This window comes from Lithobates pipiens, unplaced genomic scaffold (genome assembly GCF_037356315.1).
Source record: "Lithobates pipiens isolate NorthernLeopardFrog02 unplaced genomic scaffold, aLitPip1_a1.2 Scaffold_22, whole genome shotgun sequence".
In the NCBI taxonomy this organism is placed as follows: Eukaryota; Metazoa; Chordata; class Amphibia; order Anura; family Ranidae; genus Lithobates; species Lithobates pipiens.
This window is the reverse complement of record NW_027507784.1, coordinates 85,491,519-85,515,956: the sequence shown is the minus strand read 5'-3', so window position 1 is coordinate 85,515,956 and position 24,438 is coordinate 85,491,519. Positions and strand designations below refer to the sequence as shown.

At 44.0% G+C, this 24,438-nt stretch overlaps 1 protein-coding gene across 1 annotated transcript in view; it reads right to left on the bottom strand.

Annotated features, from left to right (window-relative positions):
* Positions 1 to 6,944: 6,944 nt before the first annotated feature.
* Positions 6,945 to 24,438, bottom strand: part of SLC23A3 (solute carrier family 23 member 3) — a 65,242-nt gene continuing 47,748 nt past the window's right edge. Inside the window, exons 6-12 of the mRNA XM_077447833.1 lie at positions 21,471 to 21,594; positions 21,181 to 21,373; positions 17,692 to 17,945; positions 14,730 to 14,835; positions 14,380 to 14,547; positions 10,826 to 10,921; positions 6,945 to 7,962 (exon numbers count right to left, since the gene is read on the bottom strand). Coding sequence (XP_077303959.1) covers positions 7,658 to 7,962; positions 10,826 to 10,921; positions 14,380 to 14,547; positions 14,730 to 14,835; positions 17,692 to 17,945; positions 21,181 to 21,373; positions 21,471 to 21,594 — 1,246 coding nt within the window. The 3' untranslated portion in view covers positions 6,945 to 7,657. The remainder of the gene's footprint in view (positions 7,963 to 10,825; positions 10,922 to 14,379; positions 14,548 to 14,729; positions 14,836 to 17,691; positions 17,946 to 21,180; positions 21,374 to 21,470; positions 21,595 to 24,438) is intronic.

Sequence of the window (24,438 nt, the reverse complement as noted above, 5' to 3'; positions counted from 1 at the left end):
CACGAATCCGTGGCGGGTTCCCGCATCGCATGCCTCCCGGCGGCAGTTCACACTGCCCTATGCGAACTGCTGGGAGTGTCAGTGAAATGTTAATGACACCCCCAGATCAGTTCGCATATCGCAGTGCGATCTGCAAACTCGGATCGCATGGTGTGAACACCCATGCGATCCGATTCTGCTGCGGGCCAAAAAAAGGGTCCCGTGCGAATTTGCGGCGGGTGCGGCGGGTGCGGCGGGTGCGACACGAATTCAGCCATACTATCTGTATGGCTGAACTCGAATCGCACAGAGATCGGATGTGATTTGCACTGCAGTGCGGTGCGAATCACATTCGTTCTCATAAACCGCTGCAATGTGAACCCAGCCTTAGTGACACTGGCGACGGGGGGTGATCACGGGGTTAAACCTTTATTGGGGGGGTTAGGGGGCACATTAGAACTAAAGGGGGCTAACCCTAACTGCCCTAACAGTTATTACAGTCACAAATGACACCAATGCAAAAAAAAAAAAAAAAAAAAAGCAATTGGTGTCACTGTGACTGGGGGGCAGGGGTAATTGGGGGGTGATCGGGGGTAAAGGGAGGGTGTGAGTGTGCCTGGCATGTTCTACTGTGTAGTGTAGTGCTTGTGCAACTCACCGATGCTCTCTCCTCGGTGCCGGAACGAAAAATACCGACACGGAGGAGAGAATACATCACTTCCTCTCCTGTGTTTACATTACAGGAGAGGAAGTGATGTCACGGGTCTTCGAAGCCAGAGTTTTGGCTCTGAGAAAGAGGGGACCTACCCTTGAAACACGCCAGCCATGTAAAGCATTTTCCCTACATTAGGATTGGTGCAGTGGACCAGAATGTGCTGGTCACTGTGGATATTGATGAGTTGATCCCATGTGCTGTTTGTGGGAAGACATCTGTTTTATTTCTTCAATAAAAGCGTTTTTAACCACTTGCCGACCAGCGCACGACGATGTACGTCGACAGAATGGCACGGGCAGGCAAATGGGCGTACATGTACGTCCCTTTAAATTTGCCGCCCTGCCATCGGGAGCGCGCCGCCGGCGGCGCGCTCCCGCGCTTGTTGGGACCCCCGTGAGTCCGGTCGCGGGACCCGTGGACTCGATCGCCGCGGGCATCCCTGCGATCGTCTCACGGAGCAGCCGAATGGAGAAGTGCCGTTGTAAACAACATTTCTCCATTCTGCCTAGCAACTAGTGACGCTGATCTCTGCTCCATGTGATTGGAGCAGAGATCAGTGTTCACTAAATTAAAGCCCAACCCCCCCACAGTTAGTAACACATCCCTAGGAACACTTAACCCCTACACTGCCACCCACTGGTTAACCCCTTCACTGCCAGTGTCATTTACCCAGGAATCACTGCATTTATATAGCAGTGATTACTGTATAAATGACAATGGTCCCAAAAATGTGTCAAAAATGTCCGATGGGTCCCCCACAATGTCGCAGTCGAAATACAAATCGCTGATCGCCGCCATTACTAGTAAAAAAATTATTAATAAAAATGCTATAAAACTATCCCTATTTTGTAAACGCTATAACTTTTGCGCAAACCAATCAATAATCGCTTATTGCGTTTTTTTTTACCAAAAATATGTAGAAGAATACGTATCGGCCTAAACTGAAGGAAAAAAATGTTTTTTTATATATTTTTGGGGGATATTTATTATAACAAAAAGTAAAAAATAATGCGTTTTTTTCAAAATTGTCACTCTATTTTTGTTTATAGCGCAAAAAATAAAAACCGCAGGGGTGATCAAATACCACCAAAAGAAAGCTCTATTTGTGGGAAAAAAAGGACGTAAATTTTGTTTGGGAGCCACGTCGCATGACCGCGCAGTTGTCAGTTAAATCGACGCAGTGCCGAATCGCAAAAAGTGGTCTGGTCTTTGACCAGCAAAATGGTCCGGTCTGAAAGTGGTTAAGTTAATTTGCAAGACTGCACCCTTTGTTCTTGTTTTTCCTGTGTTTAAAGTTCATTGGTTAAAAAAATAACTCTTCTTTAAAGTCCAATTGCAGTTACCCGTCTTGTACTCCAGCAAGTTCTGAATTGTGACTTGGAAAAGTCTTAAATTCCCTTTTTGTATCCGTGAAAATGCTGCTCTCACAGTTCAGTGCTCTATGTTGCTAGAGCTGAGTATCAGCCACACCCCTCATTACAATTGTCATCACGCAGACTTGTATTGCAGATAGAGGGGGTGTGTCTGACCTGTTCTGTTACAGAGTGCTGAGTACTGGGTGCACTGGGTCTAACTTTGGTGCATATCAGATTGCACAGCTTGCTGCAATAGAAAAGAGGTAAGTGTAATCATGTGTCCTTTTGTGAATAATAAATGTGTTCCTGTGTTTATATAATAAATATGATGCTTTAGTAAACCATAAAAATGGCATCCACATTAATGCAATTTAAAGTGACTCAAGTGCATAAATCATAATCAATAATAAATCACTGTGCTTAACCACCTTCAGACCGGACCATTTTGCTGGTAAATGACCAGAGGTCTTTTTACAATTTGGCACTGCGCTGCTTTAACTGGTAATTGTGCGGTCATGCAATGTTGTACCCAAACAAAATTTGCGTCCTTTTCTTCCCACAAATAGAGCTTTCTTTTGATGGTATTTGATTGCCTCTGCGATTTTTATTTTTTGCGATATAAACGTAAAAAGACCGCAAATTTTGAAAAAAAATGATATTTTCTACTTTTTGTTATTAGAAAAATCCAATAAACTCAATTTTAGTCATACATTTAGGCCAAAAATGTATTCAGCCACATGTCTTTGGTAAAAAAAAAGTCAATAATTGTATATTTATTGGTTTGCGCAAAAGTTGTCACATCTACAAACTAAGGTACGTTTTCTGGAATTTACGCAGCTTTTAGTTTACGACTGCCTATCTCATTTCTTGAGGTGCTAAAATGGCAGGGCAGTACAAAACCCCCCCAAATGACCCCATTTTGGAAAGTAGACACCCTAAGGAAATTGATAAGTGGCATGTTGAGCCCATTGAATATTTTATTTTTTTGCCTCAAGCAATTGAATAATGACAAAAAATAATTTTTTTTTTTTTTTTACAATTTTTTTTTACATTTAGTTGTCACTAAATGATATATTGCTCACACATGCTATGGGCATATGTGAAATGACACCCCAAAATAAATTCTGCTGCTTCTCCTGAGTACGGGGATACCACATATGTGGGACTTTTTGGGAGCCTAGCCGCGTACGGGGCCCCGAAAACCAAGCACCGCCTTCAGGCTTTCTAAGGGCGTAAATTTTTGATTTCACTTCTCACTACCTATTACAGTTTTGAAGGCCATAAAATGCCAAGATGGCACAAAACCCCCACAAATGACCCCATTTTAGAAAGTAGACACCCCAAGCTATTTGCTGAGAGGCATTTTGAGTCCATGGAATATTTTATATTTTGCCACAAGTTGCGGGAAAATTACAAACTTTAATTTTTTTTTTTTTTTTTTTTTCACAAAGTTGTCACTAAATGATATATTGCTCACACATGCTATGGGCATATGTGAAATGACACCCCAAAATAAATTCTGCTGCTTCTCCTGAGTACGGGGATACCACATATGTGGGACTTTTTGGGAGCCTAGCCGCGTACGGGGCCCCGAAAACCAAGAACCGCCTTCAGGTTTTCTAAGGGCGTAAATATTTGACTTCACTCCTCACTACCTATTACAGTTTTGAAGGCCATAAAATGCCTAGATGGCACAAACCCCCCCCAAATGACCCCATTTTGGAAAGTAGACACCCCTAAATTTAGGGGTACACTAGTGAGACTAGGTAATAAATGGCGGGTGCCCTGAAACTATAAAAAAAATAACTAACCAACCAGCGTCACCTGTAACAGTTATATGGTGATCACTGGTGAAAGGGTTAACTAGGGGGCAATCAGGGGGCTTTATGCGGTAGTATATGGGGGTCCCTGGCGCTATAAAAAGCTGCGGCGAACCTAAATACCTACCTGCCTAACTAGCGTCACCTGTGACACTAATACAGTGATCAGAAAAACGATCGCTTATTAGGCTGGGTTCACACTGGAGCGATGTGGGAACGCCACAAATGCGCGGCGGGTTCCCGCATCACATGCCTCCCGGCGGCAGTTCACACTGCCCTATGCGAACTGCTGGGAGTGTCAGTGAAATGTTAATGACACCCCCAGATCAGTTCGCATATCGCAGTGCGATCTGCAAACTCGGATCGCATGGTGTGAACACCCATGCGATCCGATTCTGCTGCGGACCAAAAAAAGGGTCCCGTGCGAGTTTGCGGCGGGTGCGACACGAATTCAGCCATACTATCTGTATGGCTGAACTCGAATCGCACAGAGATCGGATGTGATTTGCACTGCAGTGCGGTGCGAATCACATCCGTTCTCATAAACCGCTGCAATGTGAACCCAGCCTTAGTGACACTGGCGACGGGGGGTGATCACGGGGTTAAACCTTTATTGGGGGGGGTTAGGGGGGTACCTTAGAACTAAAGGGGGCTAACCCTAACTGCCCTAACAGTTATTACAGTCACAAATGACACCCGCCGGGTGATCAGGGGGTTAAACCTTTATTAGGTAATAAATGGCGGGTGCCCTGAAACTATAAAAAAATAACTAACCAACCAGCGTCACCTGTAACAGTTATATGGTGATCACTGGTGAAAGGGTTAACTAGGGGGAAATCAGGGGGCTTTATGCGGTAGTATATGGGGGTCCCTGGCGCTATAAAAAGCTGCGGCGAACCTAAATACCTACCTGCCTAACTAGCGTCACCTGTGACACTAATACAGCGATCAGAAAAATGATCGCTTATTAGGCTGGGTTCACACTGGAGCGATGCGGGAACGCCACGAATCCGTGGCGGGTTCCCGCATCGCATGCCTCCCGGCGGCAGTTCACACTGCCCTATGCGAACTGCTGGGAGTGTCAGTGAAATGTTAATGACACCCCCAGATCAGTTCGCATATCGCAGTGCGATCTGCAAACTCGGATCGCATGGTGTGAACACCCATGCGATCCGATTCTGCTGCGGGCCAAAAAAAGGGTCCCGTGCGAATTTGCGGCGGGTGCGGCGGGTGCGGCGGGTGCGACACGAATTCAGCCATACTATCTGTATGGCTGAACTCGAATCGCACAGAGATCGGATGTGATTTGCACTGCAGTGCGGTGCGAATCACATTCGTTCTCATAAACCGCTGCAATGTGAACCCAGCCTTAGTGACACTGGCGACGGGGGGTGATCACGGGGTTAAACCTTTATTGGGGGGGTTAGGGGGCACATTAGAACTAAAGGGGGCTAACCCTAACTGCCCTAACAGTTATTACAGTCACAAATGACACCAATGCAAAAAAAAAAAAAAAAAAAAAAGCAATTGGTGTCACTGTGACTGGGGGGCAGGGGTAATTGGGGGGTGATCGGGGGTAAAGGGAGGGTGTGAGTGTGCCTGGCATGTTCTACTGTGTAGTGTAGTGCTTGTGCAACTCACCGATGCTCTCTCCTCGGTGCCGGAACGAAAAATACCGACACGGAGGAGAGAATACATCACTTCCTCTCCTGTGTTTACATTACAGGAGAGGAAGTGATGTCACGGGACATTTTCATTCGTCGGGAGCGATCGCGAGGGGGTGGCCATGAATGAATGGCCGTCCCCTCGTCCGGGATCGCTCCCGAACGAATACCGACCACCGCAGGCACCGGGCGGGGGCCCTATCGGGCCCCCGACCCGCGGGCAGGCAAGGACGTACATGTAAGCCCTTATGCCTGCCCGTGCCATTCTGTCGACGTACATCGTCGTGCGGCGGTCGGCAAGTGGTTAACCATGCTGGGTGAGGTAAAATTAAAGAAAATGGTAGATGAACTCATAATAAATATTTCTCGTAAAAATATAAATATTGCTTGAATGTCCAATAATCCAGTGTATCTCCCAATTGTACACTAATGGACAATTACAAATTTTCCAATGGATCCCCACTAGTATTTAAAGATGCCTTCCTATCGTTGGCCTATTTCCTCCCGTCTGCCATTTTGTTGGAGGCAAAAGAGACCACATCCAATACATTGACCCAGGAGATGGGGAACGGATGGATAATTAAGTGCTGTGACATCGGAATTGACATCTAAGTGTGACAATCTTGTATAACAGATCCAATTAAATAATAGGCTAACAGGAAGGCATCTTTAAATACTAGTGGGGATCCATTGTAAAATGGCCGCCCGGTTATACACACACAGAGCTTAAAAAAATTGGCCGAAATTGATGACTTCAATACATTATTTAAACACACTTCCCTTAGCCTCCATTATCCCCTGATGAAGTCATGTGACTGTGACGTAACGCGTAGGGAGTGAGTGCAGGCACTCCGGAAGTAACGCCGTTTAGGAACGAGTTTGGAACTCGTAGATTTATGCCGCTGTCTGATTTTGTTTAAATGTGAGTGTAATGCATTTCTTTATTTGAATAAAACTTACTGATTAAGGTACTACGCTACGAGAGCATTTTCCTTTCTCAATATACCCCTATTGAGAGGATACCCATGAGAACCCCTTAGGAGGAACAAAGACCCAGTACACGAGAGAGCAGAGCAGTGGACATCCCCATAGAGCAGTGATGGCGAACCTTGGCACCCCAGATGTTTTGGAACTACATTTCACATGATGCTCCACTACAATGCAAGGTACCAGAGCATCATGGGAAATGTAGTTCCAAAACATCTGGAGTGCCAAGGTTCACCATCACTGCCATAGAGGAATTTGAGAGATCACTACAACTTCCATAGAAAAGCCAGCCTAAAGTGTGCTTAACAGAATCAAGGTGAGAGGCTAGAGAGCACGGAGGTGACACGGGAAGCAGGATTTATTGTCACCTATGTCCTAGAGTGTCACAACTAATGGTGAAGGAAAAGAGCACAATCACCCAGAATATTTGAAAGGTTGTTTTATTAAGGAATATTTCCAAAGATTTACACTATTGTACTATTTAGTGTACAATGGGGAGATACACTGGACTATTGGACATTCAAGTAATATTTATATGAGTTCACTTACTATGTTCTTTCATTTTACCTCCCACAGCATGGTTAAGCACAGTAATTATTATTGTTTATGATTTATGCACTTGAGTCACTTTAAATTGCATGAATTTGGATGTCATTTTTATAGTTTACTAAAGCATCATATTTATTATACAAACACAGGAACACATTTATTAGTCACAAAATGACACACGATTGCACTTTATATTTAGAAATCACAATTTTTTTTTATATATACCTACATGGCCTCACTATATTTTTATTATTTATTACATTAATAGTTATGGATATGCTATCTAAGTGAAGGCAGCAGTCTCGGTTCTATTAATTTTACACATATAGTGGTAGCACGAGAGAATTATATATATATATATATATATATATATATATATATATATATATATATATATATATAAAATGAGGTAAGAACATCAATTTGGAGGTTGCTAGTCATGTGGTTTGATAGACATTGTACTACTGTGTACCCTTTCCAAATTTTCTTGGGTCAGAAATATTTCTTTGGAATTTTCATCCATTGACTCCATAGACCAGTTTAATATCAGTACCATTTCCAATTACACAAGATATAAATAAAGTCCATCTATACATATCCTCCAGTTCCAGAACCACAGTTTTCTGTCCTTGGTAGCAATCCCTGCTCACCATCAGTCACTGGTGCGCTTACTGGTAACAGTTTGTGATCCTCCCCCTCTGTTATCACCACCGTCTCAGATGGAGGGGGGCACAGTTGGGTAAAAGGGTACACGGTGGGAAATAAGCGAGCCACAACTGGAGGAAGGCCGTAAGTGTGCGCCAGCTGCTCTTCCTGACCCCTGCGTGTATTGTCACCGGAGATAGATAGCCAGAGGGAAATGCTTTTATGTAGACCCCGTTCCTCCAAAGATCCTGTATGCAGAAATGGTAGAAAAAAAAAGTATTGGTATAGAAGGCAAACACCCAGCAAAAGCACTTGTTAAAACCAGTGGAAGAAAGGTGAGACCGATGTCTGTAAGGAATGGGGAAAAAAATTGGGGGTATATATAAACACTGGGGAACCGGTTAATTTACACCAGTTTGAACGTTTTTCTTGTACTTTTATGGGTTTTTTCCAGTTTCCCTTTTTCATTTCTGCATACTGATAGGTCAATTTTCACCACCAATGCAGGAGGGTTACATTTCACGATCACTCACTACCAATCCTGGGGGGTTATATTTTATTGCCACTCGCCACCAATGCTGGGGGGGTTATATTTCATTGCCACTCACCACCAATGCTAGGGAGGTTATATTTTATTGCCACTCGCCACCAATGTGAGGGGGTTATATTTCATTGCCACTCGCCACCAATGCTGGGGCGGTTATATTTTATTGCCACTCACCACCAATGCTGGGGGGTTATATTTCATTGCCACTCGCCACCAATACTGGGGGATTATTTTTCATTTCCACTCATCACCACTGCAAGAAGGGTACATTTGACTGCCACTCATCACCAATGCTGGAGTGTAATATTTCGTTGCCACTCACCACTAATGCTGGGGGGTTATATTTCATTGCCACTCCCTACCAATGCAAGAAGGGCGGATACATTTTACTGCTATTTACCATTAATGGAGGGGGCTAAATATCATTGCCACTGACCAATGCTGGCATGAGTTAAATAGTAATGCACTAGTGCTGGAGGTTTTTATCGCAGCCACTGACATCAATGCTGGGAGCTACTATTAATCCCATTGATACCAATGCTTGACTTTTATTGCCCTCACTAACACTAACATTGATTTAACTCCCACTTTTTTCTTTTTTCTTTAAATACTTTATTTAGCAAGAGGCATGGGTTTTAAAGACTGCGTATACAGATGCCATAACATGGAAAAGGCAGTTCAGACGCAGCAAAGCAGTCATAGTACAGTCAATAATACCACAAGTTGTGTAACGCTCAACAGGCCAAAGTCCTACAATGTTTGCATTCTATCAAACATCCATGAAAACTTGCCAAACAAAAGAATGGAGGCTGCTTTAGCCAAGGGAATCAGTCCTTCACAAGTTGCCTGCCAGAGACTTGTGTCCCAAACGTTTCGACCAAAAAAACAAATTAATAAGGGAGCAAACCACTTTTTTCTTAAGTGTACCCCCGGGGTGTATTTACCCACAGTTTTTGCCTCTACTAATAGGATGATTCAATTGCAATATTTACCCCTGGGACTCTGTGATATGTCATGAATGACAGTTGTGTGAGGGTACCTTCTTTCACATGGTGTGGGAGTGTTCCAAGGTGAGGCCTCTGTGGTCTTAGGTGACAGAATTCATAGCCACCTTTTGCTTCCCCAATATCTGTAACCTCCTTTTTGGTCTTTTGGGAGTTATTGAGCATGAGGAGATGGATGAGGCTACAAAATTGTTTCCCAGACTCCTATTTTTCTATGTTTGTAAACTTATTGCCAGAAGATGAATTTATATGGAAACCTTAACTTTGGAGATGTGGAAAAGATTAATGTGGATCTTTCACTATACGGAATGACGTATGAGGCCTGTGGGTCCCCCAAAAAAATGCAGAAAGGTGTGGTTCCGTTGGATCGATTCTACAGAATCCCTGGAGGATGAATCTGAGGTTTGAGTGAATAAGGGGAGAAGGTGCGAATGGACTATGGAGATATAGCTGGGCAGCAACAATGGGAGTCTAAAACCCCATACACACGATCGGACTTTGTACAAACTTTCCCGTGGACTTTTGTACAAAGGGCGTTGGCCGTAAGTTTGTATTGCATACACACAATCTGACTTTTTAGGCAACAAACACGAACGTAGTGACGTTTCAACGTACTGGCGACACTTCAAAAGAGGACGTTCAATTACTCCAGCGCCACCTCTGGTCAACTTCTGTATTGTCTGATCTTTTGCATTGGTTCTGAGCATGCGTGTTTGTACTTTGTACAAAAGTCAGATGGTTTTGTGTGCACACGATCAGACTTTGCTCCATTGGACTTATGTTGTCAAAAAGTCAACAGGCAACAAAAGTCCGATGAAAACCGAAAAAGTTTTTCCGATGGACCGTACACACAGTCGGATGTTGCTCCAAAACAGCTAATTTGCATGTTTGTTGTCAAAAAGTCTGAGCGTGTGTACGGCCTTTACACGTTCTAAAGGACCTATGTAGGATGAAAGTATTATATGTGAATTCCTTTTTGTTTTTTCTTGGTTTTTTATTGGTTCTACTATGTTTTTTTAAATTGAGGTGAATCTTAAACCTTTAAAAAAAAAAAAAAGTTTACTGGACTAGGGGGGATACAGCTGGTCCACACCTTCCATTTTTCGTCTTGATGCCGTTTGTTTATGTTCTGCGTATTGTGTACCCATTTTTGGATGTACTAATGTTCTCTTGTATTCTTTTTCCTTGGACCAAATTTTTAAAGTTCTTGTTATGGTTTGTGCCTTCCGATGACTAGTAACAATAAAAAATCTCTTTGAAAAAAACAAAGTGTACCCCCAGAGTTTCTTTTGCCTAAAAAATAGCAAATCAGAGGGACAAAAGGTGCAACACTACAAGCCATGCGATGTGAAGCAACATGGCGTATGGCTTGTAGTATTGCACCTTGATTGACCACCTCCACTTTTGGCCATCCCCAGTGTTCGGGATGTGGGGTGCACCCATTCTCTCACAAAAAAAGCCTGTGTATAGGTAAAAATATCTGACTTTACATTTTCACTAAGGTAGAAACACAAGGTGTATAGCACATACTGTATATACTGTGATGGGTTTATCTCTCACCTTCCACTGTATTATCTAGAAGAAATGACAATAATCCTCCTAGAAAAATGGGGGTGGTGAGAAGAGAGAGCAGGAGCATATCCACTGCAGGCCAGCCTGGATAGAGACACAGTGACAGATGAACAGAATACACACAATCCCTGATTATAAGTGGAAGAATAATAATTCACAATATGTTTATAACACCTACATAATACAGAGCGCAGGGAACCCTTCCTAGCAGTCTCTGGCTTTGGCCAGGCTCATGTTCCTGCTATAGTAATTCAAACCCTGGAGATCATTCTGTTTAAATTAAAGCCCAAATAAACTTCTAACTTTAATTCAGCCAAATACATTCCAGATGCATAAAAACAAAGTGGGGTTGATTTTCTAAAGCCAAATAGACTGGGCACTTTGCAAAGTGTAGTTGCAGTCTGCAAGTGCAGTTGCTTCAGAGCTTAGTAAATGAGCAGAAGCCTTGCTGACTTCCTTAATCAATCATGTGCAAGCAAAAATACAGTTTTTTTTAAAATTTTCCTTGCATGTGATTGGATATTCTTTGCAAAGTGAAGCTTTACCTCATTTACAACTGCACTTGCCGAGTGCAACTGCCCTTTGCAAAGTGCACAGTCTATTTGCCTTTAGTAAATCAACCCCAGTGTGTTCAAAGTCACACAACTTGTTTTCGTTATAAAACACCCACACATAAGCAGCAAACACTGTCCCCTGCTGCAGAGATTGACCCTTGCTCTTTGTGAGGAAGCAGCGGTCTCTCTTAAGAGGTCTGAAACACCCCCTGATGAGTCAGAGCTATAACTCTGCGTGAAGCAAAACTCATGCTCCCTGCTGATGGGAAAGCCCTTGCTCTGAATCACATACGTGTGTGTTTGAGCTTTGGGGTACACACCCTAATGCAATAATCTTCACACATCCATGCAACAAACATTGACAAGCAGCACAATGTGCGTCAATGCATCTTCGTTATTGCACCTTAACACAATACATACATTTGAATGGGTGAAAATGTGAAATAGACTTCCACAAGTGCCGGTTCTAACTAAATCAGTCAACTGCTTAAATAAGGACTTGTTTATAAAAGTACAAAATTAACAATAACTGTCTATTGATATTTAAAAGTAATAGACTGTTGATCCAGGTTGTATCGAACTGCCTTTAGGAAGTTGGAAGACTTTTTTTTCCTACTACAGAGATTGGGTCACACTTTAGATGGGTTTTTGCCTTCCAGGTTTAAGGTTCTGAGGATGCAAGGTTTTGTTAATTTTTGGTTTGACTAGGTGAATGTGTGTCTTTTTCTAGCCTGGCAATGTAACCTGTGATCTTGTACTGGCAAAGTGTGCCAAGTGTACTGCTCACCCTCACAAGAAGCTCACTATTTAGGTCCGAGCAGATGGACCCGCAGCCAGGCACACAATCACAGTCAATCTTTTGGCCCAGTAATCAGTTTAGGGGTATGTTTTTCTGATGCTTTATTATAGAACTTGAACTTTGATGGGTGCAGGGTAACTGAGGCATAGCTCCCAACTGTCCCTGATTTGGAGCAATGTCCCTCTGTCCTCTTACCCCCTCATTTGTCCCTCATTTTGATCTATATAGTTGTATATAAAATGCACTTTTTATCTTTCAAAAAGTGTTTTCCAGTGCTAAACCTTTCATCCAAATTCTAATTTGCTGCGTTTGTAAATTTTAAAAGATAATATAAAGGAATAGTAGTGGTGAAAAAAAGCCCTTGTGGATTTAATGAACCTTTTGTTTGGTTAATCCTTCTTTAAGGGGTGTGGCAGGGGGCGTGTCCTATGCCTACCTAAGTTTGCTAGTAGGTGTCCTTCATTCCCATCTCAAAATGTTGGGAGGTATGATTGTGGGATGCTCCTGCAACTTTAAGAAGTAACTTGAGGACACTAGTTTTCCTCCTAAGCAAATATTGGGCCGAGCAATACTAGGACACCAAGTTCAATTTCCCCTTTCAGTAACACTGACTCTAGCACAAGAGGGATAACAGCAGCACACAGTTACTGGGATCGCTCACACTAGTCTGTACTCACTATTGTCCTTGGATAATTGGATACCTCTTTCCAATATCTTCCAGACACATCTGTGAATTCTTCAAAACAGATGCCCAAAAAAGACAATCTCTCAGTCATTTCCAGCAAGTTTTAGCAGAATAGGCCCCTCAGCTAGCATAGCTGGCACCCCGATAAGCAGCAAACATGTGGCAGGCCTGCCCAGAAGGACAGCAGCCCTCCAAGCTGGGATTTTGTTCTCAAGGACAAGAAGCTTTCTGTTCCAAGCCCCAGGCTATTTATGCTCCCTCCCAGACACCATCTGGGCACCAATCCCCAGGGACTGGCTAAGGCTGTATAAATATGCAGCTGTTGATTTGACTTTCCCAGCCCACTATCTTCCAGAACCCTTAAAGAAAACAGGGGGAAGCAGTCAACTCTGCAGCCAATGAGACACAAAACAGACCAAAATAATCACATGCAGCTCAACTGATTATAGTAAGCTAATAACTAAAATTACCTAACCTAGTTTTCTTGTTAAATTTTTTTTACCTAACCTAGCACCTGTCTAGGAGGATGCTACACAAGACATATGCTCCGTACACACGATAGGAAATTCTGCCAGCAAAAGTCAGATGAGAGCTTTTGGTCGGAAAATGCGACCATGTGTACACTCCATCTGACTTTTGCTGGCGGAATTCCCGCCAGCAAAAGATTGAGAGCAGGCTCTCTATTTTTTGGTCTGAAAAAAGTCCTATCCGAAAATGCGTTTGTTTGTATGCAATTCGGACGTGCAAAAAAATGACACATGTTCTGAAACAATTCGATGCATGCTCGGAAGCATTGAACTTAATTTTCTCGGCTCGTCGTAGTGTTGTATGTCACCGCGTTCTTGACGGTCAAAAGTTCAGAAAACTTTTGTGTGACCGTGTGTATGCAAGGTAAGCTTGAGCAGAATTCCGTCGGAAAAACCATCCAAGTTTTTTCTGACGGAATTTCTGATCGCATGTATGGGCCATTACAAAGCAACAATTTACTGCATGCTTTGGTTGCAGGTTCCAAATTTCTATAACACTAGGCATAGGTGTGCGCAGTCTATTGCATTAGGGTGTGCACCCCAAAGCTGAAACACACACTACTGATCACTCAATGTTCATTCAGAAAGGGAAGGGGATGATCAATAACATATTTATCGGCCCCTTCCTCCACTCATCCTAAAACATTCTTGCAGTAACAGCTGGCGGGAGAGAAGGGAAGCTGGTAGCACTACAGGGGGAAGTGGGGAGCCAAGGAAGTAGGGGGAATCTGGTCTGTAAAGGGTGATTAGGGTGTGCCTGGGCACACATGGCACACCCTGTGCGCACGCCTATGACACTAGGTGAGGATCAATACAAGCTATGAACAATTCCCAGCTGTGGTTTGTGCTTGGAAATGCAACCTCAAAGCAGGTGGGTTATGTAGTACCACAGTAGCCATGCCTTGTGTATAGGTATGGTAATTGGGATTAGACATGCTGTGACTAGTATTTCCACTACTGCAGATTTTTTTTCTCACCTGTGTCCAGTTTGGTTGGCATTGCTTCCAGCCAGCGAGGCACCAGCAGAGCCATGAACATTGTAAAGCCAACAATGAAGATGTTTCTTCCTGAGTCAATATTTGCATACTGAAAAAAGGAGACCCCTCCGCCCACCGCCATGGAGAATGTCAGACACAACGTGCCGCCTAAATGAAGAAGGAAGATAAGGCATTTCAGCAGGAGGATTGGTTGCTATAGTCAAAAAGGCTACAAAAGCTGCAATTATCTGGACATCACAATAAGGACCCCAAACAAGCTAATTGAGTGTGAGTTTTGGGGCTCATTCAGCTGAGAGGAAATCAAAATGCACATGAAAGAAGAAACCTACCATGGACAGCAAAAGGGATTGTCATCAGCACCTGGGACAGCCGGGGAGAGCAGCCCAAGAGAAGGAAGAGTATTGCACTCAACTGGCTGGAGTGACGGGAACCCACCTGAAATAAAAAAAAAAACATCTATCAGCGTCACTTTCCTGTCATGTAATCCTGACCTGGATTACAGAAGTCGAAAAGAGTAAGTTTAGCCTTCATATACTGTATTCCAGCAACATCGGTAACATTATTACACTTTAGCTTAGACATGAAGGCTTAAAGAGGACATTCAGTATGCCTACCTGTCCTCTTCCCCCCTTCTTACCCATCAGGCAGCATTGTGCTCAGTTTTCAATACTGTCCAGCCCTGCTCACCTCTTGAACCATACCATGCCACCTGCCCTCAACATGGGGGGGGTGCTTTGGGGAGGGGGGGCTTTGCCGGGTCTGCCTGGACTGTGGTTATGGGGGTCTGCGGGTGGGGTGGCTTATGCAATGCTGCTACTGCCTATACAATCCCCCTCCCCCATGCGTGTCAACACAGGGATCACCTGTCTTGCTCAAGGGTATTGCTGAGGAAGACACATGATCCCTGTGTCGACACGCGTTGGGGAGGGGACAGAACAGTGCACATATGGGACAGAACAAATTATTTATTTAATACGTTTCTAAATGTGTAATTTTATATATTGCTTATGTCGTTAGCACAGTAGTACTTTTTTGCATGTATGGAAGGTATGGAATATAAATATATTGCACTATATACTTGTTTAGTTTATTATGGAACACTGGATATGTATTTTTGCACTAACCCACAGGATATATATTGATTGCAGAGTATAGTGCAGCACTTTGAGTTTATTTTTTTTCATTTTTTATTTATTTTTGACGTGAGGCTCCCCTTAGAATCCATATCAGACCAAAGAGCCTGGTATGGATTGGGGGGAGGGGACCCCACACTATTTTTTATTATAACTTTTCTATTATTAGCATTCTTTTGTTTACATTTTAGCTCTCAACGGGGAAGCCAGCTGACAGCTGATGGGTCATCGGTGGGTCATTGGTGGTTAAGGAGGCGGTGGCCGGCTTCCAGGTCTGCTCCTTAACAACCAGCTATTCTTCACACAGAATGCGAATCGGTTTCCAAAAATGTGGAATTCGTTAGAAAACGAATAAATGAAACGACTTTCAACAAAATGAGTTACTATCCAAATCTCTGAATAACCAGAAATTTGTCCGATTTTACATCCGGACCAAAATAAATTGCACATATCTAGGATCAGGGCTGCTCTGTGCAAAACCATTGTACAAAGCAGCAGTTTGTTATTTTTAAGAAAAGTAAATTAACCTTCACAATCACTTTAAGCCTCATAAATGGAGCCTGAAGCATCCTGGAAAATGTGATGTGCATATCCCAGGAGGTATCAGAGGACACAAGAGATTATTCTTGCCTAGGTGAGAATGGCGGCCGGGAGGGGTAGGACTAACTTAAAACACTTTTTGAAAAAGGTAATTTTTTAATGAAGCGGTGACATTTTGGACAAGGTGTCTGCTATGTACAAATTTAGTTTTTTTCCTCAGAACAGTAATGGGGTTCTGAGGGCTGATTGTGTAGAATTAACTTTGGCCTCAGTTTGGCTGGGCTGTATTAGAGTTCTGCCTGGTCATGTGTACAGTTAGGTGCACATGACAGGCCCAGAACCAGGCCTGGTTGGACGCTTTGGGTATCAGCGTTCCCCAGAGCCAATCAGTGGGTGGGTCTGGCCCCGCTGAGGAGTCTGGGGAAGGGTACTTAAGATGTTGAAGTCACGTGTTCAAGGTTCGTTTGTAAGGCCATAGCTGCCTGTTCCTGGATCTGGACCGGGATAGCCGGGGGTCCCGGTCACGGGAGCGTGTGCCGACCCTCAACATGGTCGGTTTGGCTAGCCCCATTAGACCCGTATGGTCTAGGGTAAGGATCCATCTGTTCCCGAGTCTCGGAACCAGCTGGTCTGAGGCGCAGTAACTGAAGGAGGATTCAAGGCGTCCAAGTGTGCTCTCAACTTGGAGGGGCACCACGACCCGTGTAAGCGATGGGGGGAGCACTCTTCAGAGGAGGGCCAACAAGCTGGCATCCCAAGAAGTGCCCGGTTGCTGGGTTGTCAAGGACGCTAACGAATCCACGCTTTTCCAATACTGCCAAGGAGACAGAGAACGTTCCAGGTACTAAGAAAAAGATTCCTGTTCATTTTCGGTTGCGAGCTTTGTTCAAGGTTAGAGACTTTGTATGTTCCGGATCAAATTGCTGACTGCCATGATCTCTGGCTAGAGATTTGTTCAGCCTTGAAGCGCCCAACTGAGAGTGGCTACTCTCTGGGTGGTATTAGAGACCTTGTGGTGATTAGCAGTTCAAGGTGCCTGAGTTTCTTCACCCTTGCCCTCTGTTCCCATACGAGACTGTGTTTGTTGGATGCTACCCCTGCAAATAAAAACCTTTCTAAAGGACTTTTTTGGTGTCAGCGTCCAAAGTTGTTGGGTACTAACCCTGGGAACCCCTAGACGTGGAAGAACCAGCCAAGCGGTGGTAACCAGTAAGCCCAAAAGTCAAGGCCGCCCCAACGAGGGTTATGGCCGCTACATTTACATTTGACATTGTGGAGAGGGGAGGAGTGGTATGATGCCTAGTGGATTGGATGGGTGAAGGTCCTCCTTTAGGTTTTGCTCACACTTTTAGGTTTCCATACACGGCAGTCCACAGTTACAGATAGTAATATAATTCATTCATAACTTACTATTTCATTTCCCGATGGGCTTGATTAATATTTAAAAAAGCATGACAAAAAGTCAAAGACAAGCAACCAATAATGAGTTTACTATTTTGCCCACTATATGTGTAAGTAATCTGGTTAAAAGATGTTGATTTATTTAAAGTCCTGCCTTGCAAAACCACAAGACTGGTTATGATTTTAGGATTCAGGTGTCACTGGGAGCTTTGAGTACCTGGGTGATTCCGGTAACGCCAGCACTGGGGATGTTGGATCCAGCACCGCACACTCCACCCAACATTCCGGAGAGGATATTCCCAACCCCTTCCATGCATATGCCACGGTTACAGGAGTGAAACGGTAGAGGGGGGCAGCACAGCATCCGGGCACATAAGATATAACACCCAAGGGAAGACAGGCAGGAAATCAGGGTCATGGCAATGCCCATAATGAGAGTCTCCAGACTGAGCCTTGGCCATCCCCAGGCCCCTGTGTGAACAGAAGATAAGAAAGGTAATCAGTGAATACAGAAAAACTAGTAACGTGTTTCCCCAAAAATAAGACCTACTCCGAAAATAAGCCCTACTGTGTTTTTGGTAGCCATAATTAATATAAGACCCGGGCTTATTTTGGGGGAAACACGGTAAGTATTGGGTAAAATATGAGTCACACAGACCTGGGAAGAGATCATTTTTACTTTTAAAGCCTATAAAACTATTTAACTCATGTTTTATATAAAATATATACAGTATATATATATATATATATTTCACAAACTATAATTTATCTCATGATAAAGAATTACTAAAGCACTATGGCTTAGCTAAAGAGCAGCAGAAGTAGCTCTCTTCCAGGCACTGCTGTCTCATGCTGACTCACTATATTGAGCTGTCTCCAAAGGGAGTCATTACTCTGACTCATTCACTTCGATGTATATGCTTCACGTTGATCTATAGATGTCTGTAAGCGCCAAGCTTTTTTTTTTATTTTTAATAAATCTGGTAGGAGAGAGCACTGAAATTCGATCTCCACTCCCTGGCTGAATAGCAAACTACACAAACTGCACATGCAATATTTCTTATAGACACTATATTTTTCAAAAGTATTGGGACACTTGTCTTTACATGCACGTGAACTTTAATGGCATCTCAGTCTAATGCCGCGTACACACGATCGGAATTCCGGCCAGAAAAAAAACGATGAGAGCTTTTCATCGGAAAATGGGGCCGTGTGTATGCTCTATCGGAATTTAGCTGTTCGAATTCCCGCCAGCCAAAAATTGATATCATGTTCTCAATTTTCCCCAAGCAAAACTTTCTATCGGTAATTCCGATCATGTATATGCAATTCCGACACGCCAAAAATCACGCATGCTCAGATTCAACTACGAGACAGAAGCTATTGGCTACTGGCTATTGAACTTCCTTTTTCTAGTCGCGTCGTACGTGTTATACGTCACCGCGTTATAAACAATTGGAATTTGGTGTGACCGTGTGTAGGCAAGACAGCTTGAGCCGAATTCCGTTGGGAAAATCATCAGAACTTTTTCAGATGAGAATTCCAATCGTGTGTACGCGGCATTAGTCCATATTTGAGTGTGTATATATATATATATATATAATATATACTTATATTGATTTGGCCCACCTTTTTCAGCTATAACAGCTTCAACTCTTCTGGGAAGGCCGTCCACAAAGTTTAGGAGTGTGTCTATGGGAATGTTTGACTATTCTTCCAGAAGCACATTTGTGAGGTTGGGCACTAATGTTGGATAAGAAGGCCTGGCTCACGGTCCCAATCAATGTACCTTGCTTTGTGCACTGGTCCCAATCAATTGGTGGGGGGGGGGGGGGGGGGATTATGGTGTGGGTTTGTTTTTCAGGGGGTGGGCTTGGCCACTTAGTTTCAGTCAAGGGAACTCTTAAGGCGTCAGCAAAACAATACATTTTGGACAAATTTTCATGCTCCCAACTTTGTGGGAACAGTGTGGAGATGGCCCCTTCCTGTTCCAACATGACTGCGCACCAGTGCACAAAGCAAGGTCCATAAAGACATGGATGAGCAAGTTTGGGGTGGAGGAACTTGACTGGCCTGCACAGAGTCCTGAGCTCAACCCGATAGAACACCTTTGGGATTAATTAGATTCCTTCCGCTGATACCAATGATGGGGCACTATTACTCCCACTGACGCCAATGATGGACCACTGTTCCTCCCACTGATACCAACAATGGAGCACTAGTCCTCCCACCAATACCAATGCTGGGGCACTATTCCTTCCACTGATACCAACGATGGAGCACTGTTCCTCCCACTAATACCAACGATGGAGCACTATTCCTCCCAATAACACTAATACTGAGGAATTATTTCTTCTCCTACTGACCACAGGTGCTATGTAATCCTTTTTACTTCCACTGACCGCCAAGCCTGAGGCACTGTTTACTCCCATTGACCACAGTTTTGCTCCCAAAGTCTGTGGGACAGTAAACTGGCCCTTTGTTTAGAAAGTTTAGAGACCCCTGATTTAACCACTAGAGATCCGCGCTATAGTCGAATGACGGCTACAGCGTGGACCTGCTTTGCCGGGACGACGTCTACTGACGTAGTCCCGTGCACGAGCGGCCTGCGCGCCCCCTGAGGGGTCTATGAGACTCGCCTGATCACGGATTGGAGCAAGGGGTCGATCCCGACCCCTTACCACGTGATCAGCTGTCAGCCAATGACAGCTGATCATGTGACACAACAGAGCCGGTAATCGGCTATTTTTCCTCCTCGCGCTGACCGATCACCGGCGGCCGTGAGAGGGACTTCAGTCCCTCTCACGGCCAGCTCATCAGTGCCCACCTGCCCCCTGCCAGTGCCACCTACATATTAAAAAAGTGCCCCCCATCAGTGCCACCCATCAGTGCCCACGGTGCCATCCATCAGTGCCCACAGTGCCATCCATCAGTGCCCACAGTGCCACCCGTAGGTGCCAACAGTGCCCCCTATCAGTGCCCACAATCTGCCTCAACAAAAGTGCTGCACCCCAGTGCCACATATCCGTGCCCATCAGTGTCATTTACCAGTGCCCATCAGTGCCGCCCAGCAGTGCCACCTATCAGAGCCACCTATCAGTCCCATCTATCAGTGGTACCTATCAGTGCCCCTTAGTGCCACCCATCCATGCCACCCATCAGTGCCATCTTATCTGTGCCCATCTTTGCCCATCAGTGCCGCCTTATCTGTGCCCATCAGTACTGCCTTATATGTGCCTATTAGTGCCGCCTTAACTGTGCCTATCGGTGCCCACCAGTGCAGCCTATCAGTGCCCACCAGTGCCGCCTCATCAGCACATTTCAATGAAGGAGAAAAATTACCTGTTTGCAAAATTTTATAACAAACTATGAAACATGATTTTTATTTTATTTTTATTTTGCATCTTCTTTTGTTTGTTTAGCAAAAAATAAAACTCCCAGCTGTAATTGAATACCACCAAAAGAAAGCTCTATTTGTGGGAAAAAAATGATAAAAATTTCATTTGTGTACAGTGTTGTATGACCGCGCAATTGTCATTCAAAATGCATCAGCGCTGAAAGCTGAAAATTGGTCTGGGCAGGAGGGGGGTTTAAGTGCCCAGTAAGCAAGTGGTTAAAAGATGTTCCCCCACATCCTGCTGAAACCAAATAGTGCACTTCACACATGGGCCTTCACCATACCTTTTCTCACTTTATAAATTCATACCTAGAGACGGAAACTGAAACCATGGGGCCAGTTCCGTGGTGTTTCCTCCACGATTAGCTGCAAACATACGTGTTCTGATGGTGAAGGATCCAGATGTGTTCTGCTCCAGGCGGAATTCACTTGGAAACGCGATCTCTTCATGTGGAACCCAGAACGTGCACACCATCCAGATACAAGAAATGCAGAGGAACATCTGTCATAATCACCATAAATAGAGAGAAATATAAAATTGCTGCACTGCACCCATCTGTGTATGAAGAATAACTGTGACACAAGGACCCTGAACTTACACACAACATGCGAAAGACCGGAGCAAACTTCTTCCCTTCTTCTCCTCCTTTCTTATTCCAGATGTACACGGGGAAGTGAAGAGAACGCAGGACTTGTGACAAAAATGTGATCGCTGCGATGAGGCTGTGAAGGACAAATATTAGAGATATTTACTAGTCAGGCTCAAGAGAAATAAGACTACACAGAGGCTAATGCTGGCCATACACTTTACGAAAAATCGGCCGAACCCATTTTCGATAAACGAACATTCGACCGTGAGCACAAACGATAGTGCCATCATGTAATGACCGATAAATCATTCAGCGGACATAATGATTGCATTTTTTGTTTTTGTTTTTACATATACCTAGTGCAGACAGTTCGGACGGGAAACACATTAACCTTTCAAGTTATCGTTCCGCAGAAAATTTCCAAACTTGTCCTTCATTTTTTCGGCTCAAAAACGTCCCAAAGATTATCGATTTTGTGCCCATTAAGTGGCCGAAAAACGAGCAGTCTAAATGACCAAATTTTGGCCGATTTTTCGTATATTGCATGGCCAGCATATGATAAACAGCCGAGTTGCATCTGAGGAACTGGAGTATACTGAGAATTTCAGTACATACTGTATAAGACAAAATAAGCAAATTGCCTTCAAGTCTAAGCCCTTGTACACACGGTCGGAGATTCCGTCGGAATGTGTCTGATCGGAGCGGTTTGTCGGATATTCCGACTGTGTGTGGTCTGCATCGGACTGTTTCCGTCGGAATATCTGTTGGACCAAATTTTCCAACTTGCTGGAAATATTTTCCGACAAACTGCTCCGATCGGACATACTCCGATCATGTGTAGAGAATTCAGATCGGACAAAGTCCAACGCATGCTCAAATCAAATTCCTACATCAAAGCTATTGGCTACTAGCCTGAACGTAGTCCCGTCGTAACGAAATAACGTCATCACGTTCTGAACGTTCGGATTTTCCGACAACTTCGTCCGACCGTGTGTATACAACAGTTTCGGACAAGACCTGTCGGACAAAATCCAACGGACAAAATCCGATGGATTTGGTTGTCGGAATCTCCAGCCGTGTGGGCTAAGGGCTAAGGCCGGCCATACAAGGGTCAAATTTCGAAATCATTTTCTTTCGAAAATCTTATCTAAGAATTTTCGTTCGGATTTCGCACAATTAGTGGGCTGCCGCAACAGCCGATTTTCGTGCGGCAATCAAATTTGAGTAATCGGACATGTTGGAAACTTTTTGAAAAACAAACGATTTTCTAATCAATGATGGGAGAATCGTGCGAGAAATTTAATCGAAAAAGAAATGCGCATGAGTGCAAGAAAAGAAAATTCCCGAAAGAAAAGAAGATTCCCAGCCACGAAAATTATTTTCTGTAGCAACATGAGGGAAAATTGAAGGCTTGGTTGGCCGAATTTCAAAATCAATGGTGGCGCCATCGGATCACAAAACGCACAATTTTTCTGACTTTCAAAAGAAAATTCTCTCAAAATTAAACCATGTATGGCCAGCCTTACTCAAGCCATTTTCTTTTACTTTTGGACACAGTGGAGAAGAGTTAAAATTCCTAACAGGTCTGTGACCCCCTTTGGGGAGAGTTTCACTTACTTTCCTGTCTCTGTGACACCCGTACAAGAAATGAGGGCTGTGGTTATCACTAGTACAAGAAGGCACAGACAGTAATAAAAACATTGTACTAAGCTCCAAGCACTTTCTTACATTACTAAAAATGTGCTTTTGTTCTTATTGGAGAGATTTGCCATCACTTATTGTCCTCAAAGGAAATGGGGAGAAGTTTCACCAGTAGGGACAGAGATGGCAATAAAAATATGACAGAGGCTCTAATCCTATCCCACTCTATAGAGTATCCAAAGTAAAAATAAAACATTTTAGTTGGGCTTTACCTCTTGCCATACAACTCATATGTATGGCAGCAAAGAGACTGGACTTTAACCGCTTGCCAACCAGCCGCCATCATTATACTGAGGCAGGTTGGCACGGCTGCGCGAATCGCTGTAGGTGCACATCGGCTGCTTTAAGAGCGAAAGTGGGCAAGCGCGTGTGCCTGCAGCGTAATGTCCTCCGTCCGCCCTTGATCGCTCCAAAGAGAGCCACAACGGGGATCTGTGTAAACAAACAGATCCCCGTTCTGACAAGGGAGTATAGAGAGATCGTCTGTTCCTAGTGATCAAGAACAGACCTCTCTCTCCTCCTCCAGTCAGTCAGTCCCCCCCCCACAGTTAGAAACACCTCCCCAGGGAACACTTAAAGCGGAGCTCCACCCTAAAGTGGAACTTCCGCTCATTGGAACCCTACCCCCTCCGGAACTCCCGCTTTAACCACGTCCGTACCACCGCATGCTGCTGTACATCCCTACTTTGGGATAGATATCGTTGTTATGGCAGAAGCTAGCTGCCATAACCCCGGTATCGCCGTGTTCGGCCGGCGGTCCGGTACAAGATAAAAGTGGTCTCTCGCCGTGAGAGCACTTTTATCGATGGCGGTGAGAGCCCCCCCACCGCGATCCTGTGCCCTCCATCGTTTTCCAGAGCCGTCGGCAGTGGCGGAGGCGATCGGATCCTTCTCAGTGCTGTGCATGGAGACAAGTGAGGGGAAGATGGCCTCCATGACACTGCAGGGCGGAAGCGACATCATAACATCGTCACTTCCGTCCATAGCTCTTAAAAGGCCATTTTAGTTTTAGTTTTTTTAAATGACAACATTTTATTTTTAATTTTTTTTATTGCAGTTTAGTGTAAATATGAGATCCAAGGTTTTTTGGACCCCAGATCTCATATTTAAGAGGTCCTGTCATGCTTTTTTTCTATTACAGGGGATGTTTACATTCCTTGTAATAGGAATATTAGTGACACAATTTTTTTTTTTTAAACAATGTAAAAATAAAAAAGAAAAGGTAAAATAAATAAGAAAAAAAAATGTTTTTAAACACGCCCCGTCCCGCAGAGCT